Raw genomic sequence first — 22,379 nt, forward strand, 5'->3', positions numbered from 1 at the left:
ATGCATAGACCATTTGAATGGGTGACAAATAAATATACACGATGGTCGGTTGCTAGAGCTTTTCCTCCCTCACCTCTCAAAACTGAGAGTTATAGGCTATAGACATAAGTAGAATACATCAAAAGTAAAGAGACTTGGAAGGGAAGTAGGTGGATAAATTACCTAGCAATTGGTTATTATTTCATTCTATTTGACTGCTATTGTGACGTCATAAATGATGTCCAAATTTTGCATTGAAATTAAAATTCAGGAATTTAATGTGAAAAATGCTGTCTTGGTTTTCGGTATAGAATTCTATGATTTCTGGTGAAAACTCCATCTCAATCGGATAAAAAGGCGTAAAGTAACAGCTAATTAAAGAAATTCAAATTTCCCGCCACATGGCCATATGTGGTCAAATTTTAGGGGTATTTAAACGCGAAAACAATAAAAATAACATACGGAGAAAGGACAAAGTTGCATAAAATCGAAATTGTAGTTTTTTAAGCTTAGCATATGGGGTACTATGAAGATAAGTCGATCTTCATCTTCTTTTTAAATTAAATCAGTCAGTCGTCAGTCGATTTGACATCCAATGTGAAAACGACAACAAGACAACAAGCCACACTGGTGGCGTTCTTTGGAGACCAAGTATTAAATTCGGTTTTCTTCATAGGAATTGCAATCCAATGCGCGTGCACTAAGTGTGGGGCAAGATTGGGGCGTCTGTTGTATGTGGCGATGGATCGCGAACGTGACAAAGTTTAAGTTGTGGTTCTGTTAAATGTTATGAGTGTGTACTAATACTTATAACCATTGCAGGTAATATTTTTGGATATGCAAGAAAGTGTTTCCGAGTGGTGGCGTTAATTTAAGGATGATTTCAGTCTTTGCGAAATGTGGTGCGTCATGGGATTGAACCAAGTTATGGACGAAATTGAAAACCTTGGGTGTTATCTAACTGGGCGACATGTTAAATGCAGCAATGAGTCAATAAAACAGTAGTAAAATAAAGCAATGCAATGATATGCGACTTGAAAACCGCAAGGGGAATAATTTTAGTCGGTTTGTTTGAGTTGGTCAGTAAACCTTGGTAACTCTATCCCGTGATGGTCATGTTTTCGAGCTATGACGGTATGTTGTAAACAATACAAGGCAATTCTATCCTGTTAATCAGTCATCGTCACTACAGAGTCACATGAAATGCACATGCGGAGAGCTGATCAGTGCTTCGCGTTGCTGGTCAGTTTCACACGTTTCTTTACGAAAGATTCGAAAATATTTTCACCTTGGGCTGCTTCTTACTTTGAACTCAAGAATCGTCTTGACACGAGGTACGTACAATATTCTTTCATCTTGTTCGAAATCTTTTACATTTCTCAAGGATGGCAGAGAACAGTGGCTCCCGTTCAATCCACTCGAACGACGAGGGAACTGCACAACTACAAACCGACGAGAATCCTTCCCTTACTGTTGCTCAGCAGCTAACACATCCAACAAAAAACCTAATGGGAACTACCGTCCCTTCCGCCAGAATGACCGTGGCGGGCTTAGTTAAACAACTACCGTGGCAAATCCCAGAGCAGGAATTTTTTATGGAGAAGCCGCTCCAAACCATTCAGACAGCGAACACCTCAGGGCCAAAGGACAAACAGCAAATTATTGAACAATTGAAAGAGATACGTAATCCAGTGAGTGTTTTTGAACAGTTTTTACCTTCTCTGGTATTCTATTTACAGAACTCATGCTCCAATTTCAGAGCTGGTAGCATAGCTACCAAATTTGCAGCCTGGACTGAAATAACTAATGATAAGGAGATTTTGTCTGATATGTCAGATGTAAGCATTGAATGTACTGAAACACCAGTTCAGCACTGGCTACCATCACAGAAATTTGATGACCATAAGTTTAATAGAATAAATCAAGAGATAAATACACTTGTAGACAAAAGGGTCGTTGAAACGGTAGAATACAACCCACAGCATATACTTTCTAGTATTTTTCTAACCCCTAAAAGGGATGTATCATACAGGCTTATTTTGAATCTAAAGAAATTTAACAGGTTGGTTGTTAACCACCATTTCAAAATGGACTCCTTATATACCATCACTAAGTTGTTAGTTCCTAACTGTTTCATGGCTAGTATTGACATTAAGGATGCATACTATTCAGTCCCCATAAAAGCATCAGATCGCAAACTGGTATCTTTCAAATGGAAGGAACAGAGTTATCAATTTACTTGTCTTCCCAATAGCTTATCTTGTGCTCCCAGAAAATTTACCAAGATACTGAAGCCAGTTCTTGTACATTTGCATACGAAGGGCTTTATATCTGATGCCCATTTGGATAATCTTTATTTGCAAAGTCAAACGTATGAAGATTGTATCAGGAACGTGATTGAAACTACCTTGCTACTTGAAAAATTGGGTTTATAGTGCACCCTATGAAGTCAGTTTTGGTACCTACTCAAAAGATAGTTGTTCTTGGTTTTGTCATAAACTCATTAACTTTGACTGTAATGTTGACAAAGGAGAAAGCAGTCAATTTAAAGAAGTCTTGCACACAATTGCTTGGGTCCCCCGAAATAACCATTCGACAAGTGGCAAAAGTTATTGGGCAAATAGTGTCCCGCTTTCCTGGGGCTATGCATGGCCCATTATACTATAGGAATTTGGAAAGTAACAAATCCCAGGCCCTTAAAACCAGTAGAGGTAATTTTGACGCACATATGTCCTTATCAACGGAGGCATCACAATAATTGAACTGGCGGATAGCTAAAGTAGAAAATAAATATAATGTTGTATCACATGACAGGTCCCAGCATACAATAACTGCAGATGCTTCTCTTTTAGGCTGGAGTGCTGTAATGGATAGCATCCCCACAGGGGGGAATTGGACAAATGATATGAATCTTTACACATAAACTGTCTTGAAATGTACGCTTTGAAAGCCTTTGCTACTGATAAATCACAAACGCACATCAGAATTATGACTGATAACTCAACCGCTGTAAGTGTCATCAACCATATGGGGACTAGCCATTCTCATTCCTGCAATTCTATGGCCAAGAAAATTTGGGAATGGTGCATTGAAAGAAACATCTGGTTAAGTGTAGCAAACATACCCGGAAAAGATAAACTTGTTGCAGACTTTGAGTCTAGGCGCAATCAAAAGGAAGCAGAATGGATGTTATCAAAAGCATCTCTCCAAGATGCCCTAAACCAGAAATTGGCTTGTTTGCATTACGTATCAATAATCAGTTCACAAATATGTCTTACAAACCAGATCCATCTACTTTGGCTATTGATGCTTTTACCGGATTGGTCTAAGCTAATGTTCTATGCTTTTCCACCCTTAAGTGTAATTCCAGCTGTCCTGAGCAAGACAGTTGCAGAAGAAGCCATGGGTGTTTGCATTCTCCCAGACTGGCCCACTCAGGGCTGGTATCCAAAAGCAATACAAATGTTACTGAAGGAAAGAATTATCTTAAAAGCAAGGAAGGATCTTCTCAGTCGTCCAAGCCACCCCAAGGAGGTTCACCCATTGTGGAACAAGCTCACACTAATGGTGTGCCTCTTATCATGGACAGCTTAGATAACTATGTACTAATCCCAAGCGCTCAGGAAGTTCTCATGGCTTCATTGAGAACTGGGACTACTAAACAATATCAAACGTATCTAAAGAAATGGCTAAGTTATTGTAAGGAGAATGCAGTTGATGTTTTTCGGCCTGGTGTCACCCAGGGTGCTGAGTTTTTGGTATCACTTTTTCGTTCCGGTTTAGGTTATAGTGCAGTCAATACAGCTCGTTCTGCATTATCGTCAATTATTACCCTGGGTGATGGCAGCAAAGTCGGGGAGCACCCTTTAGTCTGTCGCTGTTTAAAAGGGATTTATGAACTGAGGCCAGCCCTTCCTAAGTACAGTCGTATTTGGGACGTCAACATTGTTCTTAATTTTCTCAAGACCTTGGATTCTGCAAGTAAACTGTCACTGAAGGACCTTTCATTAAAATTGACTATGTTATTGTGTTTGACCAATGCCCAGCACGGCAGACCATTTATTCTTCTGATGTTAACTATATTTAAGGACGGTGCCTACTATTGTTACTGCGCATACGTTCGGCGCATCGCGAGATACTTGGGTTTCCTATGAGTAGTGCCTACTAATACAGGACTATTTTTGCGCGTTTTAAAACTATACGAAGAAAGCAGAACTTACCAAATGCTTTTGGTACCTCAAAAGAAAATTGGGGGTAACCACGCATTTTCCAGAAATAATTAAGCTTCAATTTAGGGAAAAAATCCCATACATTGCTTTATATTTTGGCGTCTTTTATAGATATTATTGCTTAAGTATCTCTGAAAAATGCATGGTTACCCCCAATTTTCATTTTGGATTCCAATAGGCCTTGCTGAGGTCTTCTTTTCCCGCATAGTCATAAACCACACAAAAATACTTCGGTATTAGTAGGCACCGTCCTTAAGCATTTGAAGACAAGTACAGAATAACTGTCATACAGAAGTTAAAATCATCTAAACCAGGGGTGCATTTGGAACCAATTGAACTGCAAGCCTTTAAGGAGGACAAAAAACTTTGCGTGTTTGAGCACCTTAAGGACTATATCAGCAGGACAAGGGATCTGCGAAATGGACAATCCCAACTGTTGATTAGTTATATGAAGCCCCACAAACCCATATCAAGGTGCAATGTTCCTAGGTGGACCAAGCAAGTTATGAAATCTGCGGGTCTTGACATTACCATTTACTCGAGTCACAGCACCAGAGCTGCATATCTGCTTCCTCATGTAAAGCAAAAAGTTTCAGTGTTGAGATTTGCTATCACAAGCCTATTGATAATATGATAATATGATAATATACCTATTGGTAACATGGTTTTACAGCAGTGGTCTAAAGCAAATGACGCTTTTGGCTTTAAGATGTGAAATGTATCCTTGTGGCATTTACTTGTTTGCTTGTGTATCAAATAAATCAAGGCAGTTGTGTCTATTTATTCCTCTATTTGGGTTCGTTGCACAGGACTTTGAAATTTCGTGTGACTCCGTAGTGACGATGACTGATTGACAGGATAGAATTACAAAATTAAATGAGACTCACCTGTAAGTTGAAGTTTGATTGAGATTCTATCTTGTCATCAGTCCAGAACGAAGGAGTCACATGCCCGTATCCCGCCCTCTCTGTCCTTCGTTCCTTCAGTGTACTGTTTCCTGTGTCACTCTCGTTGAATACTGATCGCCTCTGCGCATGCGCATCTCATGTGACTCCTTCGTTCTGGACTGATGAAAGGATAGAATCCGGCCCAATAAAACTTCAAGTTACAGGTAAGTCTAATTTAATTTTGTAATTTTCCCATAACATTCCGACATGACATCAGCGCGACAAAAGTGCCCGATTATTTTGTCGCCTGCATTTAAAGTATTACGCAGTCTTGTTAGCGAATGTTATAGTAACTTGAAAGCATTTATGCAGAATAATTGTTTTGCTTGTATGGAAATGCCAGAAATTAAGTTGTTTCACCCTTTCCTTGTACGGGATATTAATGCCGATATACGGTGAGTCGCTGTGTGGTGTTACCGATCGAGCTTGAAAACATTTCACATTGCATTCTATACTTTTCTTCAATTCTTCCGCGACCGACATTTGATTTGATTTTATTTACTTGTTTTATCATTGTCACGGGAATGAATCCAGTAATCTCTCCGTGTCGCTCGCAAAGCCGGCTGAACTTATTTTGACGGACTCACGGTATGGAAATCAGTCTCTACGAACTAAGAATTATCCTGGAATAGAATTTTCTCAAACACCACATTAAAGCTTCAGTTTTTAGTTTTGATTCCATTTAAAGGTTCGGCATGGTAGATTTGAGGCAGGCAAAAGAAGTTCCTTCGTGGGCACGCGCCCGCCCAGCCGCACACACCGACAGCCAGGATTGGAGTCAACAATCGCATTACTCAGATTACCTGAAGAGTTTTTTTTTTTTTTGACACTCTACCCCCTGGGGAGGGAATGAGGGATAAGTGCACCCACGTCATCCTTTCCTCAATTGAGGTCAGGTGTCATATATAGTTGAATGGAAGAATGCTACATGCACTGAACACCCTTTTTAAAAAGGCCTACCACTATCTTCATGCCTCGTTGCCACTGTTGAAAGTATGTTTTCTGGAAAAGCAAACACCGAAATAATCTAGTAATCACTGGCCATCTGATATGATATGATGTAGAGGAAGAAAAAAAGGTTTCTTTCAATAGCAAATTCCATAGTTCAATCATGGTAGCAAATACATACCGATTGAATTTGACAGTTATGTGAAACAAACCATAGCTAAGTCATTCATAGAACAATGCACAGCCTACAGCACGATGCTGAATTAATAAATTTATGAATGCTGTAAGAGAGCTAAGTTTGTGATGTGCTGTTGTCTATAATTGACTGTGATGATCTTAAGACGTGGCCTGTTAATAGTTTATTTATTTATTTATTTATTTTATTTATTGATATAGTTAGAATGTTACTCATTAATTGATCATCTATTTTTTTTTTATATTTTTTGATATTTTTATATTTTTCTCGGCATATTAGCATGATTGTATTGCTAGGGGCCTAATCAGCCTCATCAACCCGAGCTGAAATAAAGTTACTTACTTAAACCAGGACACCATATTTTCGTCCAAAAATCTCGCAAACTGAACTCACAGTACCTTTAATTCGTTTATTACCTTAAGTTTATAAAATGTAAGCTGTAATTAATTAACACTATCAAAGTGATTCATGAAGTCCCACAGATTCTTTCGGTTTGCAAAATATTCAAAACATGTTGCAAACAATGATAAAAGAAGCTTTACTAAAATCCGGTCATAACAGTCGCACACTGGTCACTTGACCATCAAAACCAGGAAACATTCTTGTGAACGTGTTTTAGTTCTGATTAATCAAAAGTAGAAGGTGAGTAATGAACGTTTTTTGAATCACTTCTATTCTTCTTTAGTTTAAACGTAACATCATGTATTAAGCGATAAACATATTAACATATCACTCGATTCACTTCCATGTGAAATAGTTCAACTTCGACGGGCGAGCTGGCCTTGGCATTGATATAATGTCCGTCGATAAGGTTTGATTCGGTGACCTACTCACCGAATTGCCTCGCTATGCGAGCTATGTCGACCTACCGGAGTTGTGTTTAAGATCATTAATGTAACCATTATATGACTAAAACTTGAAGAAATTGCTACAGATAGGTCTCTTCCCCTCAAATAATGTTAAGTGAACGTAATGAAATCGACAAATATCTAGTTTGGAGAGAATATGGTTAATTTGCTCAACCTCACGTAACTAATTTGCTGATACACACAGCATGGTGGACTGTCTGTTTTCTTTTTCTTTCTATTTACGGCTGGAAGTATCACAAATTGAAACCTACAGTCTGTTTTCGCCAAATACCTTGCAAATTATCTCTACGTAAAATACTGTACAAACACAGACTTTTTGAATTCACTGTTTCTGGTATGTAGATGGCACGTAAATGTATCTCAGTTGATTTTATATAAATGACGATTTTCAGTTTTACAGACATATTTCGGCAGTAACTTCTGCTTTCTTTAATGCAAATGTTACAAAAAATGCAGGTTTAAATATAAATGTCTAGCAAATGTATTTTCATTTTTACTGAAGAAGGCTGAAGTTTCTGCCGAAACAAAAGGTTGAGCAAAACAATGCTGATTAATAAGTGCTTATGACAATATTCTTTAAATTTGTTGTGTCTTCAATGATTTACTATGAAATAATTAAGAAACCAGGATGCCATATTTTTGTCCAAAAAAGCTTGCAGACTGAACTCACAGTACCTTTAATTCGTTTATTACCTTTAGTCTATAAAATTTAAGCTGTAATTAATTAAGACTCTCAAAGTGATACATGAAGTCACACAGATTCGTTCGGTTTGCAAGTTATTCATGACATGTTACAAACAATGATAAAAGAAGCTTAAAGAAAGCCGGTCATAGCAGTCGCACACTGGTCATGTGACCATCAAAACCAGGGAACATTCTTGTGAACTTGCTTAAGTTCTGACTAATCAGAAGTAGAAGGAAAGTAATGAACGTTTTTTGAATCAATTCTATTCTTCTTTAGTTTAAACGTAACATCGTGTATTAAGCGATAAACATATTGACATATCATTCGATTCACTTCCATGTGAAATAGTTCAACTTCGACGGGCGAGCTTGTCCAAGGCTTGGCATTAATATAATGTCCGTCTGTAAGGTTTGATTTGGCGATTTAGGTTCACACCAAGTTGGTTCGCCATCCAAAATTGTTTTGGCTTCTAATATAAGTTTGTCTTCGCATGACTATGACACCGCACATTTTCTATTTTCCCCAAAGGAAGCGGTAATGCCCCACGATACAGAATTCGACGTTTTAGGAACTGTATCTGTCATTTGTCCACCGCGTGCTTTCAGTGGATAAATGCGGGCTATGTTGACCTGCGGGAGTTGTGTTTAAGATTGTGAATTTAACCATTATGTGACTAAAACTTGAAGAAATTGCTACAGATAGGTGTCTTTCCCTTAAATAATGTTAAGTGAACGTATTAAAATCGACAAATATCTACTTTGGAGAGAATATGGTTAATTTGCTCAACCGCTCGTCACTAATTTTGCTGATACACACAGCATGGTGGACTGTCTGTTTTCTTGTTCTTCCTATTTACGGCTGGAAGTATCACAAATTGAAAGCTACAGTCTGTTTCCCCCAAATACCTTGCAAATTACCTCTCAGTAAAATACTGTACAAACAGTTCTTGAATTCACTGTTTCTGGTATGTAGATGGAATGTAAATTTATCTCAGTTTATTTTATATAAAAGGCGATTTTCAGTTTTACAGACATATTCGGCAGTAACGTCTGCTTTCTTTAATGCAAATGTTACAAAAAATGCAGGTTTAAATATAAATGTCCAGCAAATGTATTTTCATTTTTGCTGAAGAAGGCTGAAGTTTCTGCCGTAACAAAAGGTTGAGCAAAACAATGCTGATTAATAAGCGCTTATAACAATATTCTTTAAATTTGTTGTCTTGAATGATTTACTATGAAATAATTAAGAAACCAGGATGCCATATTTTCTTCCAAAAAAACTTGCAAACTGAGCTCACAGTACCTTTAATTCGTTTATTACCTTTAGTCTATAAAATTTAAGCTGTAATTAATTAACACTCTCAAAGTGATTCATGAAGTCCCACAGATTCTTTCGGTTTGCAAGTTATTCATGACATGTTACAAACAATGATAAAAGAAGCTTAAAGAAAGCCGGTCATAGCAATCGAACAGTGGTCACGTGACCATCAAAACCAGGGAACATTCTTGTGAACTTGCTTTAGTTCTGACTAATCAGAAGTAGAAGGTGAGTAATGAACTTTTTTTGAATCAATTCTATTCTTCTTTAGTTTAAACGTAACATCGTGTATTAAGCGATAAAAATATTGACATATCATTCGATTCACTTCCATGTGAAATAGTTCAACTTCGACGGGCGAGCAAGGCTTGGCATTAATATAATGTCCGTCTGTAAGGTTTGATTCGGCGACCTACGTACACACCGAGTTGGTTCGCCATCCAAAATCGTTTTGGCTTCTAATATAAGTTTGTGTTCGCATGACTATGACACCCCACATTTTCTATTTTCCCCAAAGGAAGCGGTAATGCCCCACGGTACAGAATTCGTCGTTTTAGGATCTGTATCTGTAATTTGTCTACGGTGTGCTTTAAGTGGATAAATGCGGGCTATGTTGACGTACGGGAGTTGTGTCTAAGATTATGAATCCAACCATTATCTCACTAAAACTTGAAGAAATTGCTGCAGATAGGTGTCTTCCTTTCAAATAATGTTAAGTGAACGTATCAAAATCGACAAATATCTACTTTGGAGAGAATATGGTTAATTTGCTCAACCTCTCGTAACTAATTTTGCAGTTACACACAGCATGGTGGACTGTGTTTTTCTTGTTCTTTCTTAATTTACGGCTGGAAGTATCACAAATTGAAACCTACAGTCTGTTTTCGCCAAATACCTTTTAAATTACCTCTCAGTAAAATACTGTACAAACACTTCTTGAATTCTCTTTTTCTGGTATGTAGATGGAATGTAATTAAATGTATCTCAGTTAATTTTAGATAAAAAATGACGATTTTCAGTTTTACAGACTTAATATTATTTCGGCAGTAACTTCTGCTTTCTTCAATGCAAATGTTACAAACAATGCAGATTTAAATATAAATGTCTAGCAAATGCGGTTTCATTTGGAATGCACTGGAAGGCTGAAGTTTCTGGCGAAACAAAAGGGTTTTTTGTTTTAATTTAAAGCGAAACAAAAGGTTGAGCAAAATGATCGATGGCTCTCCCCGTGCGATAACAAATTAGTACATTTCTTTGCCGTCCTCTGCTAGACAGCGACGCGTGAAATGACCAAATTTAAAGTTTTAGGTGAACATTTATTTTTAAAGGCTGGTTTCCATATGATCGCGGATCGCAGATCGCAATAAGGTCTGCGATCATCGCAGACGATCGCAGAAAATAGAACCATGTTCTATCTAAAGGCTGGTTTCCATATGATCACGGATCGCAGATCGCAGATCGCAATAAGGTCTGCGATCGTCTGCGATCATATGGAAACTACTTCTGCGATCGTCTGCGATCCTGCGATCGTGATCGCAGACGATCGCAGAAGATAGAACCATGTTCTATCTCCTGCGATCAATTGCGTTTGTTTGCGATCTGCGATCGTCTGCGATCATATGGAAACCAGCCTTTAGATAGAGCATGGTTCTATCTTCTGCGATCGTCTGCGATCACGATCGCAGGGTCGCAGACGATCGCGGAAGTAGTTTCCATATGATCGCAGACGATTGCAGACCTTATTGCAATCTGCGATCCGCGATCATATGGAAACCAGCCTTAAGTCACGTTTTTGTTTGCGTTGCCGTCGTGCATTCGACAGGTCTCTGAAAAAAAATATCTCAGTTGATATATTTGAACTTTTATACCATTTGGGATAAATGTGTTAGACTGCGTTCACACTTGAGGAAATTAAGTTCAATTTGAACAGCTTTAGAAGATCTACAAACAAGTTTTTCCCAAACTTGTTCTCAAAACAAAATTGTTCGCACTGGAAGTCTTGCTTAGACTTAACACAACAGAATAAAGGCTATTATTTGATACCAGAAGGAACATAATTTAAAGGCGATTAAAGAAACTGGAACGGAACTGAGTGGAACTTTAATTTTTGCTGCCACAGGCGCCTTGTGCAATGGTTTGTAAAACACGCAGAAGAAATTTTCTCGTTTCTCATCCTGTTCTGCTTCGAACCGGCGTCTTTTCTCTTCTTGCTCGGCTTCTTGTCCAGTTCAGAATCTTCGTTCTTCAGACTCCTGGGCCCAGTTGTTCAAAGCCCGATTAAGCTAATCCTGGATTAACGCAAACTTTGACTCGAGTTTAAATGCTAATCAATAAAGATTCTTCTAGCTAAAAGATTTTTGGCCCTCAGTTTTTACTTTGACTTCTCTTTATCTTTAGCTGGAAATTAGCCTTTAAAACCATTTTCAATGAGGAAGATGAAAGCCTCGATTAACTTCTAATCATTGGATTAGCGTTAATCGGCTTTCGAGCAACCCAACCCAGAAATCGTCTTTCGGACTCTTGCTGAATTTCAAAAAATTTCTCCACGAAACTGTCAATTTTGTCCGCAGATGTTGACTTTGGCTGTTTTCTTTTCTTGCCTTCTTTGTTCTTCGACTTTTGCTCTGGTTCTGAAGTCTTTTCAGAAGTAGGTAGGGTAGGTGCATCGTCGTCCTCGCTACCATTGACAGATACGTTTTCTGCATAGATTCGGTTTCCAGTGCATCCAACGTCTTGTCACAACTGCTTGACGATCAACCCGCAACTGACGACAGTGTTGACAGTGGATTTACACTTGGTTTGTGACCTAGCACTTTATCTATTTCCTCATAGAAGGAAAACAGTTTTTCCTTTGACCCGAGGTATTGTTCAGTGTTTTAACCTTCTTGTATTTCTGCTGCAAGTTGTGCATCCTGGTCTTGCATTGGTCGCCGCTTCGACTGAGGCCGCTTTCTTGAAGTTTTATGGCTATGCCTTCCCAAATGTTTTTCTTACGACCCATGGATGCGAGGTGGCGTTAAATATCTTCTTCTGCCCAAAGACCGATGAATTTTTTCGTTTCAACAAAGCCCCAATTTTGTGTTTTCCAAGCAACCAAAGAAACGCCACTGTCCGCCATCTTGAAGTTGCTCACAAGAACCACGATCGAAACTACCTCGCGAGGTGGTTTTGATGTTGGTTTTGTAAGTATGTTTCGATCTAGTTTCGCGGGTTCAGTCATCAGGTATAAACACTTGTTTTAGTCAAACATGTTTCAAACGTGATCAATTTAAACATGATTCGGCCTAGTGTGAACGCGGTCTTAAATGTCACATTTGAACCACATTTGTGCCACGTTTGTTTCATGTCAAATTCATTTTTTTTTTTCAAGTGAATAATTAAACAGAAGCATAAACTAAATGCATACAGCGAAATTAGAGTTGTTCACTTATGCTCTTGTCATCGAGGTTCGAGAACCCCAGGCCATATGTGGGGGGGGGGGGGGGGGGGACTGGGGACGTAAGGTAAGGTAAGGTAAGGTAACTTTATTTAGACACGGTAAATCCTTCAGCAAATATGAGATATACATTCAGAGAAAAAAGATAAAAGATAACCAAAATCATACCTAACTAAACTAACTAACCTACACTACTGTTAATCATATACTAAAAGCTGCTTTACAAGGATGCCGTGTTAAAAACTCATTCAAAACTGTGGTGACGTAGATTAAGTTTAAAATTATGTAAAGATGTTGCTGCACGAAGGTCACTAGATAGGCTGTTCCACAACCCGGCTCCCCTGTAAGAGAAACTCTTCTTTAAATAATTGGTGCGGGGCTGTGGAAGAGCCAATTTATTTTCAGTATTCCTTAATCGATATGATGTTACGTCGTTTCGAGAAACAAATCTAGAACTCAGATATTCAGGGGTCATTCCATGTAAAGATTTGTACATCATGATAGCAGCTGATTCCAATCTTTGGTATTTTAGTTTACGCCAACCCAGTGCCCGGAACAATTCATCGATGTTAGAGTCATAATTGGCACACATTAAAATACGGGCTGCACGATTTTGGAGCTTCTGAAGCTTTTCAGAGAGACCACTGCCACAGTTGCCCCAAACAACACTACAGTAATTAAAATGTGGTTGAACTAGGGCGTCATATACATTAATTAATATGTTAAAAGGTATAAGATGTCTTATTCGCTTAATTGCGCCCAAAGCAGAAGCAATCTTTTTACAAATGTTCTGTATATGACATTCCCAGTTCATGTTTTGGTCGATGTGCACACCAAGAGATTTCGTGGATGACACCTGCTCCATTGGATGGTCATTTATACTGAAAGAAGGAATTTCAGGAAATGTTGATAACTTCTGTCTCGACGCAACTAACATGAATTCAGTTTTTGTTAAATTCAAGGTCAGTTTATTGGCAGATAGCCATGTATACACCCTGTTTAAATCATAGTTAAGGCAGTCATCGATATGTTTTAAATCTGCGCTAGCGAAGGTGAGGCTGGTGTCATCTGCATACATTCTTGGTTGTGAAAAATACAGACAATTAGGCAGGTCATTAATATATAATAGGAAAAGTAAGGGTCCTAGAATTGTTCCTTGGGGGACACCACATTTAACTAATTTTGGAGTGGACATAAAGGAGTTCATTAGACAAGTTTGAGTGCGATTGCTTAAATATGACGTAAACCATTTGTGACAGAGACCGCGTATTCCATAGAATTGCAATTTTGTTAATAGAATATTGTGGTCGACGGTGTCGAAAGCCTTTTTTAAGTCTAGAAAAACAACGGCATTGACGAAACCGCGATCAATATTCATGGCCCAAGTATCCGTAGCTTCGAGTAACGCAGTAACCGTAGAGTGTAAAGAACGAAATCCGGATTGATACCGAGAAAGAATACAGTTTTCAGTAAGATAGTGGTATAACTGGTCATACACAACCCGTTCAAATATCTTGGCCACGACTGGGATTACTGATATTGGTCGATAGTTTGAGGGATCATTGCGTTTTCCAGAATTTTTATACAATGGGGTAACCCTAGCAGACTTCCACTCATCAGGAAAAATACCAGTTAACAGGGATTGGTTAAATATATAAGTGAGAGAATCTGCAATTAAATCTGGGCACTCCCTTAACAATTTAGCTGAAATATTATCTAGTCCTGTAGCCTTAGACTTACAAAGTTTTGAGAGCAGAGAAAAAATATGTGCCGATGATGTTTCCTCAAAGACGAACTCCTTGTCAGTTGCACAAATAAATTCTTCATAGGTGGTATCAACATTCTCAACATGTCGGCTAAGGTTAGGTCCAATTTCAGTAAAGAAAGTATTTAATAATTCAGCGACGTCTGCTTGACTCTTCGATTTATGCCCTTGGTATTCTATTTCATTTATGACAGTTTTATTTGATTTGCGAGATGTTAATTCGTTGACCGTTTTCCAGGTTTTACGTTGATCTTTAACGCAACTATTGAAGACAGTTTCATAGTAGGCCTTTTTAGCAGACTTGATTTCCCGATTTACTTGGTTTTTCGTTTTTCGAAACTGGTTCCACGTGGACGGATCTCTGGTTTTAATAGCTTTCCTCTTTAGCCGGTCTCTGAAGTTCATCCGCTTTTTCAGTACGGTAGTAATCCAAGGAGACTTAGAGGGACGTGTGCGTTTAGTCTTCAATGGGGCATGTCTATCGCAAACACTTATAAATAGATCTTTCCATTTTTTCCACATATCATTGGGGTCGTAAAATTCCTTAATATCATCCCACGATTGTGTCAAAATGTCGTTTCGGAAATTAGTAGAGTTAAAGTGTTTAAATTGCCTATAATTAATTAAGTTAATTCCTTTTGAACAAACGGGAATTGAAATTTTACGGCATGCATAGACTAAGCTGTGATCGCTTATCCCAACGTGAGACACCCCAGAACAGATAATATTGTCTTGATGACTAGTAAAAATAAGATCAATTAAGGTGCTTGATGAAGGTGTGATTCGAGTGGGCTCATCAATTAATTGTTTCAAACCATACATTTCGGTAATGTTCAAGAGGGCCCTTGTGTGAATATTATCACTAGATAGTAAATTACAGTTCATGTCGCCAATAAGATAATGTTCAACATGTTCAGAATCTAGTCTTCCTAACACAGTATCAAGATGCGGAAAAAGATCAGGAGAAGAGTTTGGCGGTCTGTACCACGAAGTGACCACAAAAGGTTTTGAGTTAGGCTTACGAATTTCTATGGATAAGATTTCCAGGAGGTGATCATCCAAATCCTCGCGGACGACGTAATTTATGTCCGAACGAATATAAAAGCAAACACCCCCACCAAATCTACCATTAACAGTCCTGTCACAACGGATCACGTCATAGCCCTCAACTTTTACTTCCTGGTCAGAGATACTACCGTCTAGTCTTGTCTCATTGATAGCCAGCAAATCAATACAATTATAATTTAAAAGAACCCGAAGTTCATCTAAATGTTTCAGTAGACTTATAATATTTAAGCTAGTCATTTTAAATCCGCGGCCCTTAGGAATTATAGAGTCTGGATTGCACCGGGAACTAGGTGGCATTAAGAGAAAATCAGAAGTCGCCCCCACAGATGATGAATGAGGATTAAATCAATGGACGATATGATTAACTAAATTACTTGCTAAAATGGCGATGCCCTTCTTGTTGAGATGGAGCTTCTGATTGTTTACGCATGTTTCATCAATGTTTGGGTGTTTAATAAAACCCCATCCATTTTGGTTACAAAAGGATTTGATGACTTTGTTACAGTCGGTTACCTTTTTACCAAGACACTCCTCGTCATAGCGCTGTGTCAAAGCCGAGATGGTGACTTTGGTGGCTGGAGAGGAAGACGAAATTAGGTTTCCTAAGTCGACAATCTGTTCAGCAACAACACGTGACGAGTGATCCTTAAGGTCATTGGTACCAACATGGAGTACAATTTCGCTAGGTCTAAGTTGCAGGGAAGGCTGTAAATAATGCTTCATGTCACCAACTGTAGCACCAGGGAAACTTCGGACTGTCACACGTCGCTTCGCCGCGCGGCTCAATAGGTCTCTTCGGAGACCTTTAATTATGGAATCGCCAACAATGACAGTTGTATCAGTTGGAGTGTCGATTTCGGGCTCTCGATCTGCTGTAGCTTTAGTTTCATCTTGATTCGATCCTTTATTCTTCTTCTTTTTCCTCTTTGAATTCACGTTATTGAAGTCAGCAGTTTCAATAGCCTGATTCCCATGCCGGTCTGATAATTCAGCGAGCTTAGCAGACAAGACGTGGTTGTCGTTGTTTAAAATAGTTATGGTTTCTTGTAGGCTTTTATTCTCAGCAATCAAGTCTACGTTCGGTAGTTCATGCTGAGAATTGTTTGTGGATTCCTTTAATTCCTTTGACAAGAGGCGCAGGGAGGTGAGAAGGCATTGTTTCTCTTCATTAGCAATACGCATCTCATCTGCATATTGGCGGTTTTTACTTTTTGCAAGATCAAGTTCTCTGGATAAATCGCACAATTTCTTTTCGTAATCACCGATTCTACTGTTGTCAGGCGAAGGATCGCGGGTGAAAGAATTAAATTGGTTCTGTAGCGAGTTCACATTAATTTGCAGAGATTCAATTTTCTCAAGCAATTTAGCATTAAGTTCACCGCAATGACAATTATGAATACACCCTTCAATGGTATCCACATTGTTGGTACGAGTTTCGAGCGACATATCAGGTTCCTCCTCTTCAGAGTCCTCAGTCAAGGGTTGCAAAACTTGAATTCCTGGTGAGCTTTGGCGGTCGATAGTTACGTTCACTGGACTAAAGTCATTTGTTGATTCAGTACTTTCGGCACTATCTTCACTCTTGTCGTCATAATTACTCGTTTGGGCGGCAGGCACATTCTTCACAATGTCCTCTAAAAACTTCCTAATATCACCACATGCACTTCCCTGTATCTGTAGCGTCTTAGTGGTCAGATAGAAATTGAATGTCGCGCAAGGTAGCAAGAGCCATTGCACGATCTCTTCAGCTTACCGCTAGTACAGTCGCCATCTTCGTTGCCATCTTCATTGCCCTTGACAAATCTAGCATCAAGGAATTGTTCAAGTTCATCTGCAGAGCCATTCCAACTGAACCGGCTTTTCCTTTGATTAAACGACAAAAACCGGTCGAGATGCAACGAGATCTCGTTCGAAGCACTGGAAATAGCTGATTCTGAGAAAGGGTTTTCGGCACAAGCGTATGCACGTCCGTTCGCCATCACGTTCGTTCGGACGTAGTGGGGACTTTGCAACAAATTCGAGTCATTGTCAGGAGGGGCGAATGTGGGGACTTAGATTTATGACGACCCGACCCGCGGGATAAATGTGGGGACTTTGCATCTCGAAAAGAGAGAGGAGAATGGGAACAAGTTGTCTTTTTCATCGATAGATACAATATGGCGGGGGAAAACGAGAAATGTGATAACAAGTTTTTGCCTGGGGAAGTCCTTAAACAGATCTCGAGACGAAAATCTTCAAACCTGATGAGTGGTCATTTCACGTTGTTGTTTGGAAGAGCACGGTGGAGAAATGTACCAAAATTTTTAACGAACGTGCAGGGCCTTTGTTTTTCCAGTAAATCTTATTGTTCTGTGACCGGTTCTCGTTGCCGGCTTCGTAGTAGCTTCTAAAGCTCCCTAATCTTAGTTTCCTAGCGACTGTGAGACAATGAGAAGAATTGCGTCACTTAAAATTATAGACATGGGAGCTGCGTGTTCCAGTATTCCAGAAAGAATGACCTGATTTACTACTGCAAAACGTTGTTTTCGTTTCAGATCTTTTAAAATGGAGACCATACGCGACCCAACCAACTATCATACACTAGGAGAAAGAGTTTCAAAGCAGATGAGCCAAAAACTGCGATATGTCCCGATAGAGAAACGGAACGACAGTGGGGTTTTAACAGCTCAGATGATGTCATCAATTTGCCATGGTAGATAGAAAAGCATGATAACTATTAATTAATGTGCATAGTGTCTTGGTAAAATACCACAGTTTCTTAGCTTCTTTCTTAGTTTCTTAGCTTCGACAAATGCTAGTTACGACAAATGTTGGAGACGACCTCTAGGAGGTTTCAATCATTGTATTTGATGACAGTCATAAAAGGAGACTAAATCCTATATTCGAGCCAAAGAATGTCCCATAGGTAATGGTAAATGAGTGTCCATGTAAAAATGCTGGAATCTGACTTACCGAGTTGAAAAATGCACCATTCCTTAGGTGATGGTTAAAATTGTGGCCAAGTCTGGGTTTTTATTTAAGTTCACCCTAATCCACGATCGCGTTTAAAGCCATGTCCGTTTATCGATAGAGGGAAAAATTAATTACATGTTCTCTATAAGGCTTACTCCAATTGAGGCCCTCCTGCATTTGTTAGGGCAACGTTCTTTAGGAATCATAGCACAAGCAGCGGATCCCGATTGTTGAAGTTGTTGCTGGTAATAGTAGATTTTTACGCTGAGAGCGCGCGTCCCAGAGAAAATACATTTTAAGCAAATTTGACAGCCAAAACACGGCAACCGGCCAAACAAAGTTTGATTTGAAACATTTATAGTCTGTGCCATATAGTTGGCAAAATAAACGAATTGAATTGTTTTGTGTTCGTGCGTTTTCTTGTTCATTTTTTGAATAAAGAATGTTTAGAGAATTTAATTGCAGTACTCAGATGCAAAAAATTACCTTGAAAAACGTTTACTGCGTGAATGAACACTGATCGTGAAAAGAGCAATATTTTCGCATAGCACGTAGTATCTTACTTTGTTCCTGTCGTTTAATAGATCATTTACAGAGATACTAAGTGAAAATTATTTTGAATATTCCTTGTTGTCTGTTTCTTGTTTGATATAATACCTCTGATTCCCCTTACTGAAATTTTCTTAATGAACACTTTGTTTTCTGCCTTAGCAATGACTGCCTCTTTTTAATTTTTTTTTTTTCCATTTGAAGACAGTTAGAAACACAACTTTATGGTGAATATTGAATCTCAAATCTTTCTACTATTTGCTTTTGAGGGAAATACTATACCTCGTGGCGAGGAGTGCCAATTCTGAAAGATCCCTTTGACCTCACGATAGCCCAGCAATTGCTATGGGAACTGAAGCCTCGAACCGTTATTGAGTTTGGTGCTTACAAGGGAGGCTCAGCTCTGTGGACAGCAGACATGCTAAAAATGTTCGGATGTAAGTCACGTGTCATCTCCGTTGACATCGATCTGACTTTGTTGGATGCTGAAGCAAGAAAGTCCCCGGATGTGGAGTTCATCGAGGGAGATTTGTGTGAAGTTGAAAAAATTTTTCCTGCCCATTTTCTGGAGGTAATTTAAATTGTAATGCGAAAACATGAGTCAACTTAAACAATCAGAGAAGTGCGTGCAGGCAAGTTATATTTGCGTTGCCCGGCAGGGAAGTATTCTTGGACTGTAAATAGATTTAAGAATAAAAATTAGCGATAAGAGTTTTGCACAACTTTTCGATGCCGCCATGACATCATTTTCAAGTAAAAACAATAACAGTCAACAGTCTAATTTTTATTCTTAAATGTTTGTCCAAATTTAACCTCATTCGAATATGAATAGATTGTCATTACAATAGGATAGGCAGAAGGGCTCACCTTTCTGGGTCTGGCGTTTAAGCTGCTCATGGACACTTCGTGACAACAACTATAGAACCTTTGCTAATTTCAACCAACGCCATATATATAGAACAAAACACTGCTTTTTTATAATGGAGGTACAAACCAAAGGAATCAAAGTCCAAAGAAATGGAGAGATCGCATATTTGAGTCTCGTCAACCTCGTTCCCAGGGTCTCTCCGTGAAGAGGAGAGACCTTAGGAACGAGGTTGGAGTCTATATGACTGACGGAAGGAAATAGGCAACAGGAACGCGTGTTTTATACTTTTTCTTTCTTTATTGGCATAGAGTTTGGAACATCCTTGGCTGCTGTTCGAAGACGCGCACGTAAATATGGTAAGGGAATTGGAGCATTTTGACAACTTCACCAAACCTGGTGACTACCTTTGTGTTGAGGATACCAATCCACTTGCTCCTAGCCAGGCCGGACAGGGTTTCATTAAGGAACTCGGCTATAAATGCTTGGGTCCAGCAAAACTAAACAGTCTCAGGAGGTTTTTGAGTGGTCGTGCTGATAGGTACCTGGTGGATCAAAGATACGTCGATATGTTTGGGTAAGTCTAAAGCTTGCGGGCTGAATACAAAGAAGTATCTTTAGGTGATAGGAAAATCATAGTGCCAAATAGATGTTGAAGAAGAATCCATACGTTTCGGTCTTGGCCCTTCTTCAGTGGATCAACGTAAAGTGAATTAATTTGGATCTAACGACACATTGATCCTCTGTAGAAAGGCTGATCCCGAAAAGTATGGATTTTTTTCTTACGTGGCACTTTGATTTTCCTATCACCTAGAGATACTTCAGCAATCTTTGCTTGTACAAGTGCCACGCAGCGCATGCACTTTCCGGCGAATACAAGCCCGTCACACCATGTACGTATATTTTCAAAAACCTTAGCCTTCATTTCCTTTCTCCCAGTTGACTGAACAGGTTTCCTCCGGGAGTTATTGACACCTTGGTTTATCCTTGAATCGCATGCTCTCGATTTAATTGTCCCTTGAAATAAAATGAAGATATTTCTTGAATGGACGCAAGTGGCTGATTCTTGTTGAATTGGTGCTCCAGACCTGTAACCAAAAAATTGAGTGAAAAGTGTTTGTGTCAGGAGAAAATCTCTGCTCCAAATTTTCCGATCCCACCCAGTAAAGCCACTTGTAGGAGAGCCAAAATTTTGCTTTGGATAGTATACAATGGCCTTACGTCACATGTAGAGGTAGGCCTAGAGGCTTGGAAGGGGTTGCGGAGGAGAAACAACAATAGAACAGTATGAATGTAAATATATGAAACATATATTCTGAAGTGCAGATGAAAGATCAAATAGAAGAAAGATCCTCGCAGTTAATACGCAACTTAAGCAGCTGCGAAAAGAAAGCCTGAAAAAATTCAGGCGTGAACGGGATTCGAACCCATGACCTCTGCGATGCCGTTGCAGTGCTCTACCAACTCAGCTATCAAGCCAACTGGGAGCTGGTCATATTGTGAGTTCGTAATATACCCGTTGAAGCCTGAATTTTTGCAGCTGCTTAACTTGCGTATTTACTGCGAGAATCTTTCTTTTATTTGAGTAGAATTGTAGTTAGTAAGTTCCTTCTCCAGAAATAGCTTTATTGCTGTCAATTTTCAGTACTGATCGTTTTCTCGACGTTTGGCTATTGCTCATTTAACAGAAGGATTCAATAAATTCAACAGATTAATTCTTAAAAAGTTAGTGCATACCCTGGTCCCACTTGTATAAAGCATCATAGGATAAGTGAGAATTAGTCGTGCAGGCCTTCCTTGTCGGATTTTAAAGGATTTCCTACCGGCGCTGTCGCTATGTTCCCAATCCTCAATAAACTGCTTTCAGGCAAGGGATCTAATACAGCGCTCCAAATATTTCTTTGAAAACTAGGAAACGTCTGCAGGAAATTCCCACAAGTAGCTTTAGATGCTTTATGCAACAGGGACCCGGGGAACGGATTCATGCACGAAGCTCTCCTCAGTTAAAATGTATCCTTGGCATTATTTGTTAACAATAGGATATTGATATTTCAACAATCGGCCATGTTTAAAAAAAAAATACTTAGAATACATCTTAACTATTAGGAGAGCGTCGTAAATCTGTCCCCTGAAATAGAACTCTTTCAAATTCTCAAAAATTGGCCTTAATAAATTTGTTGCCTGTCTACGATCGGTTGAATGTAATATTTGTAAGCATTTCAGCTACCTAAAGTAACGCTGACATATATTTTATATTGCAACCCTTATTTTTAATTGTATTCAAGTTCTTTTAATTTATTTGTTTATTTATTTATTTATTTATTTGTAGCTACAACGCCACCTGGAACATGAATGGCTTCCTGAAGAGGGTGTAGTCTTTAACAACTCCTTAAGTGTTGGATTGAACACGCGTATATCAGTGTTTGAATAAAAAAGGTTCATTTGACTCACTTTTGGTCCACTAGTCACGTGGCTCACACTGGCTCCGTATCCTTAGTTTTCAAGCAGCAATGCTGTTCGTTAAGCGGTCCCATTAAGGCAGCTTGCAATACAATTAATGACAGTAGCTGCGAG

At 39.0% G+C, this 22,379-nt stretch overlaps 2 protein-coding genes and 1 long non-coding RNA gene across 4 annotated transcripts in view; all 3 read left to right on the plus strand.

Moving 5' to 3' along the window:
* The window catches only part of LOC146453727 (uncharacterized), a 41,854-nt gene that overhangs the window by 11,772 nt on the left and 7,703 nt on the right, over positions 1-22,379 (plus strand). The gene's annotated exons all lie outside the window — the stretch shown is intronic.
* LOC146453729 (uncharacterized) lies at positions 3,256-4,133 on the plus strand. Its single transcript, XM_085096392.1, has one exon. The coding sequence runs from the start codon at positions 3,561-3,563 to the stop codon at positions 4,131-4,133; it is 573 nt and encodes a 190-aa protein (XP_084952518.1). The 5' UTR covers positions 3,256-3,560.
* On the plus strand, positions 6,881-22,255 carry LOC146453730 (uncharacterized). 2 transcript variants are annotated; one of them, XM_085096240.1, is made up of 5 exons: positions 6,881-6,941; positions 17,974-18,131; positions 19,210-19,511; positions 20,117-20,382; positions 22,135-22,255. In XM_085096240.1, exons 2-5 carry the CDS (start codon positions 17,984-17,986, stop codon positions 22,178-22,180), a joined length of 762 nt encoding a protein of 253 aa, XP_084952366.1. In that variant the 5' UTR covers positions 6,881-6,941; positions 17,974-17,983; the 3' UTR covers positions 22,181-22,255. The 2 variants fall into 2 exon arrangements, with proteins under 2 accessions (XP_084952366.1, XP_084952365.1); XM_085096239.1 differs by lacking the exon at positions 6,881-6,941 and adding an exon at positions 9,268-9,398.

Source organism: Pavona decussata, unplaced genomic scaffold (genome assembly GCF_977016875.1).
Source record: "Pavona decussata unplaced genomic scaffold, jaPavDecu1.1 SCAFFOLD_324, whole genome shotgun sequence".
In the NCBI taxonomy this organism is placed as follows: domain Eukaryota; kingdom Metazoa; phylum Cnidaria; class Anthozoa; order Scleractinia; family Agariciidae; genus Pavona; species Pavona decussata.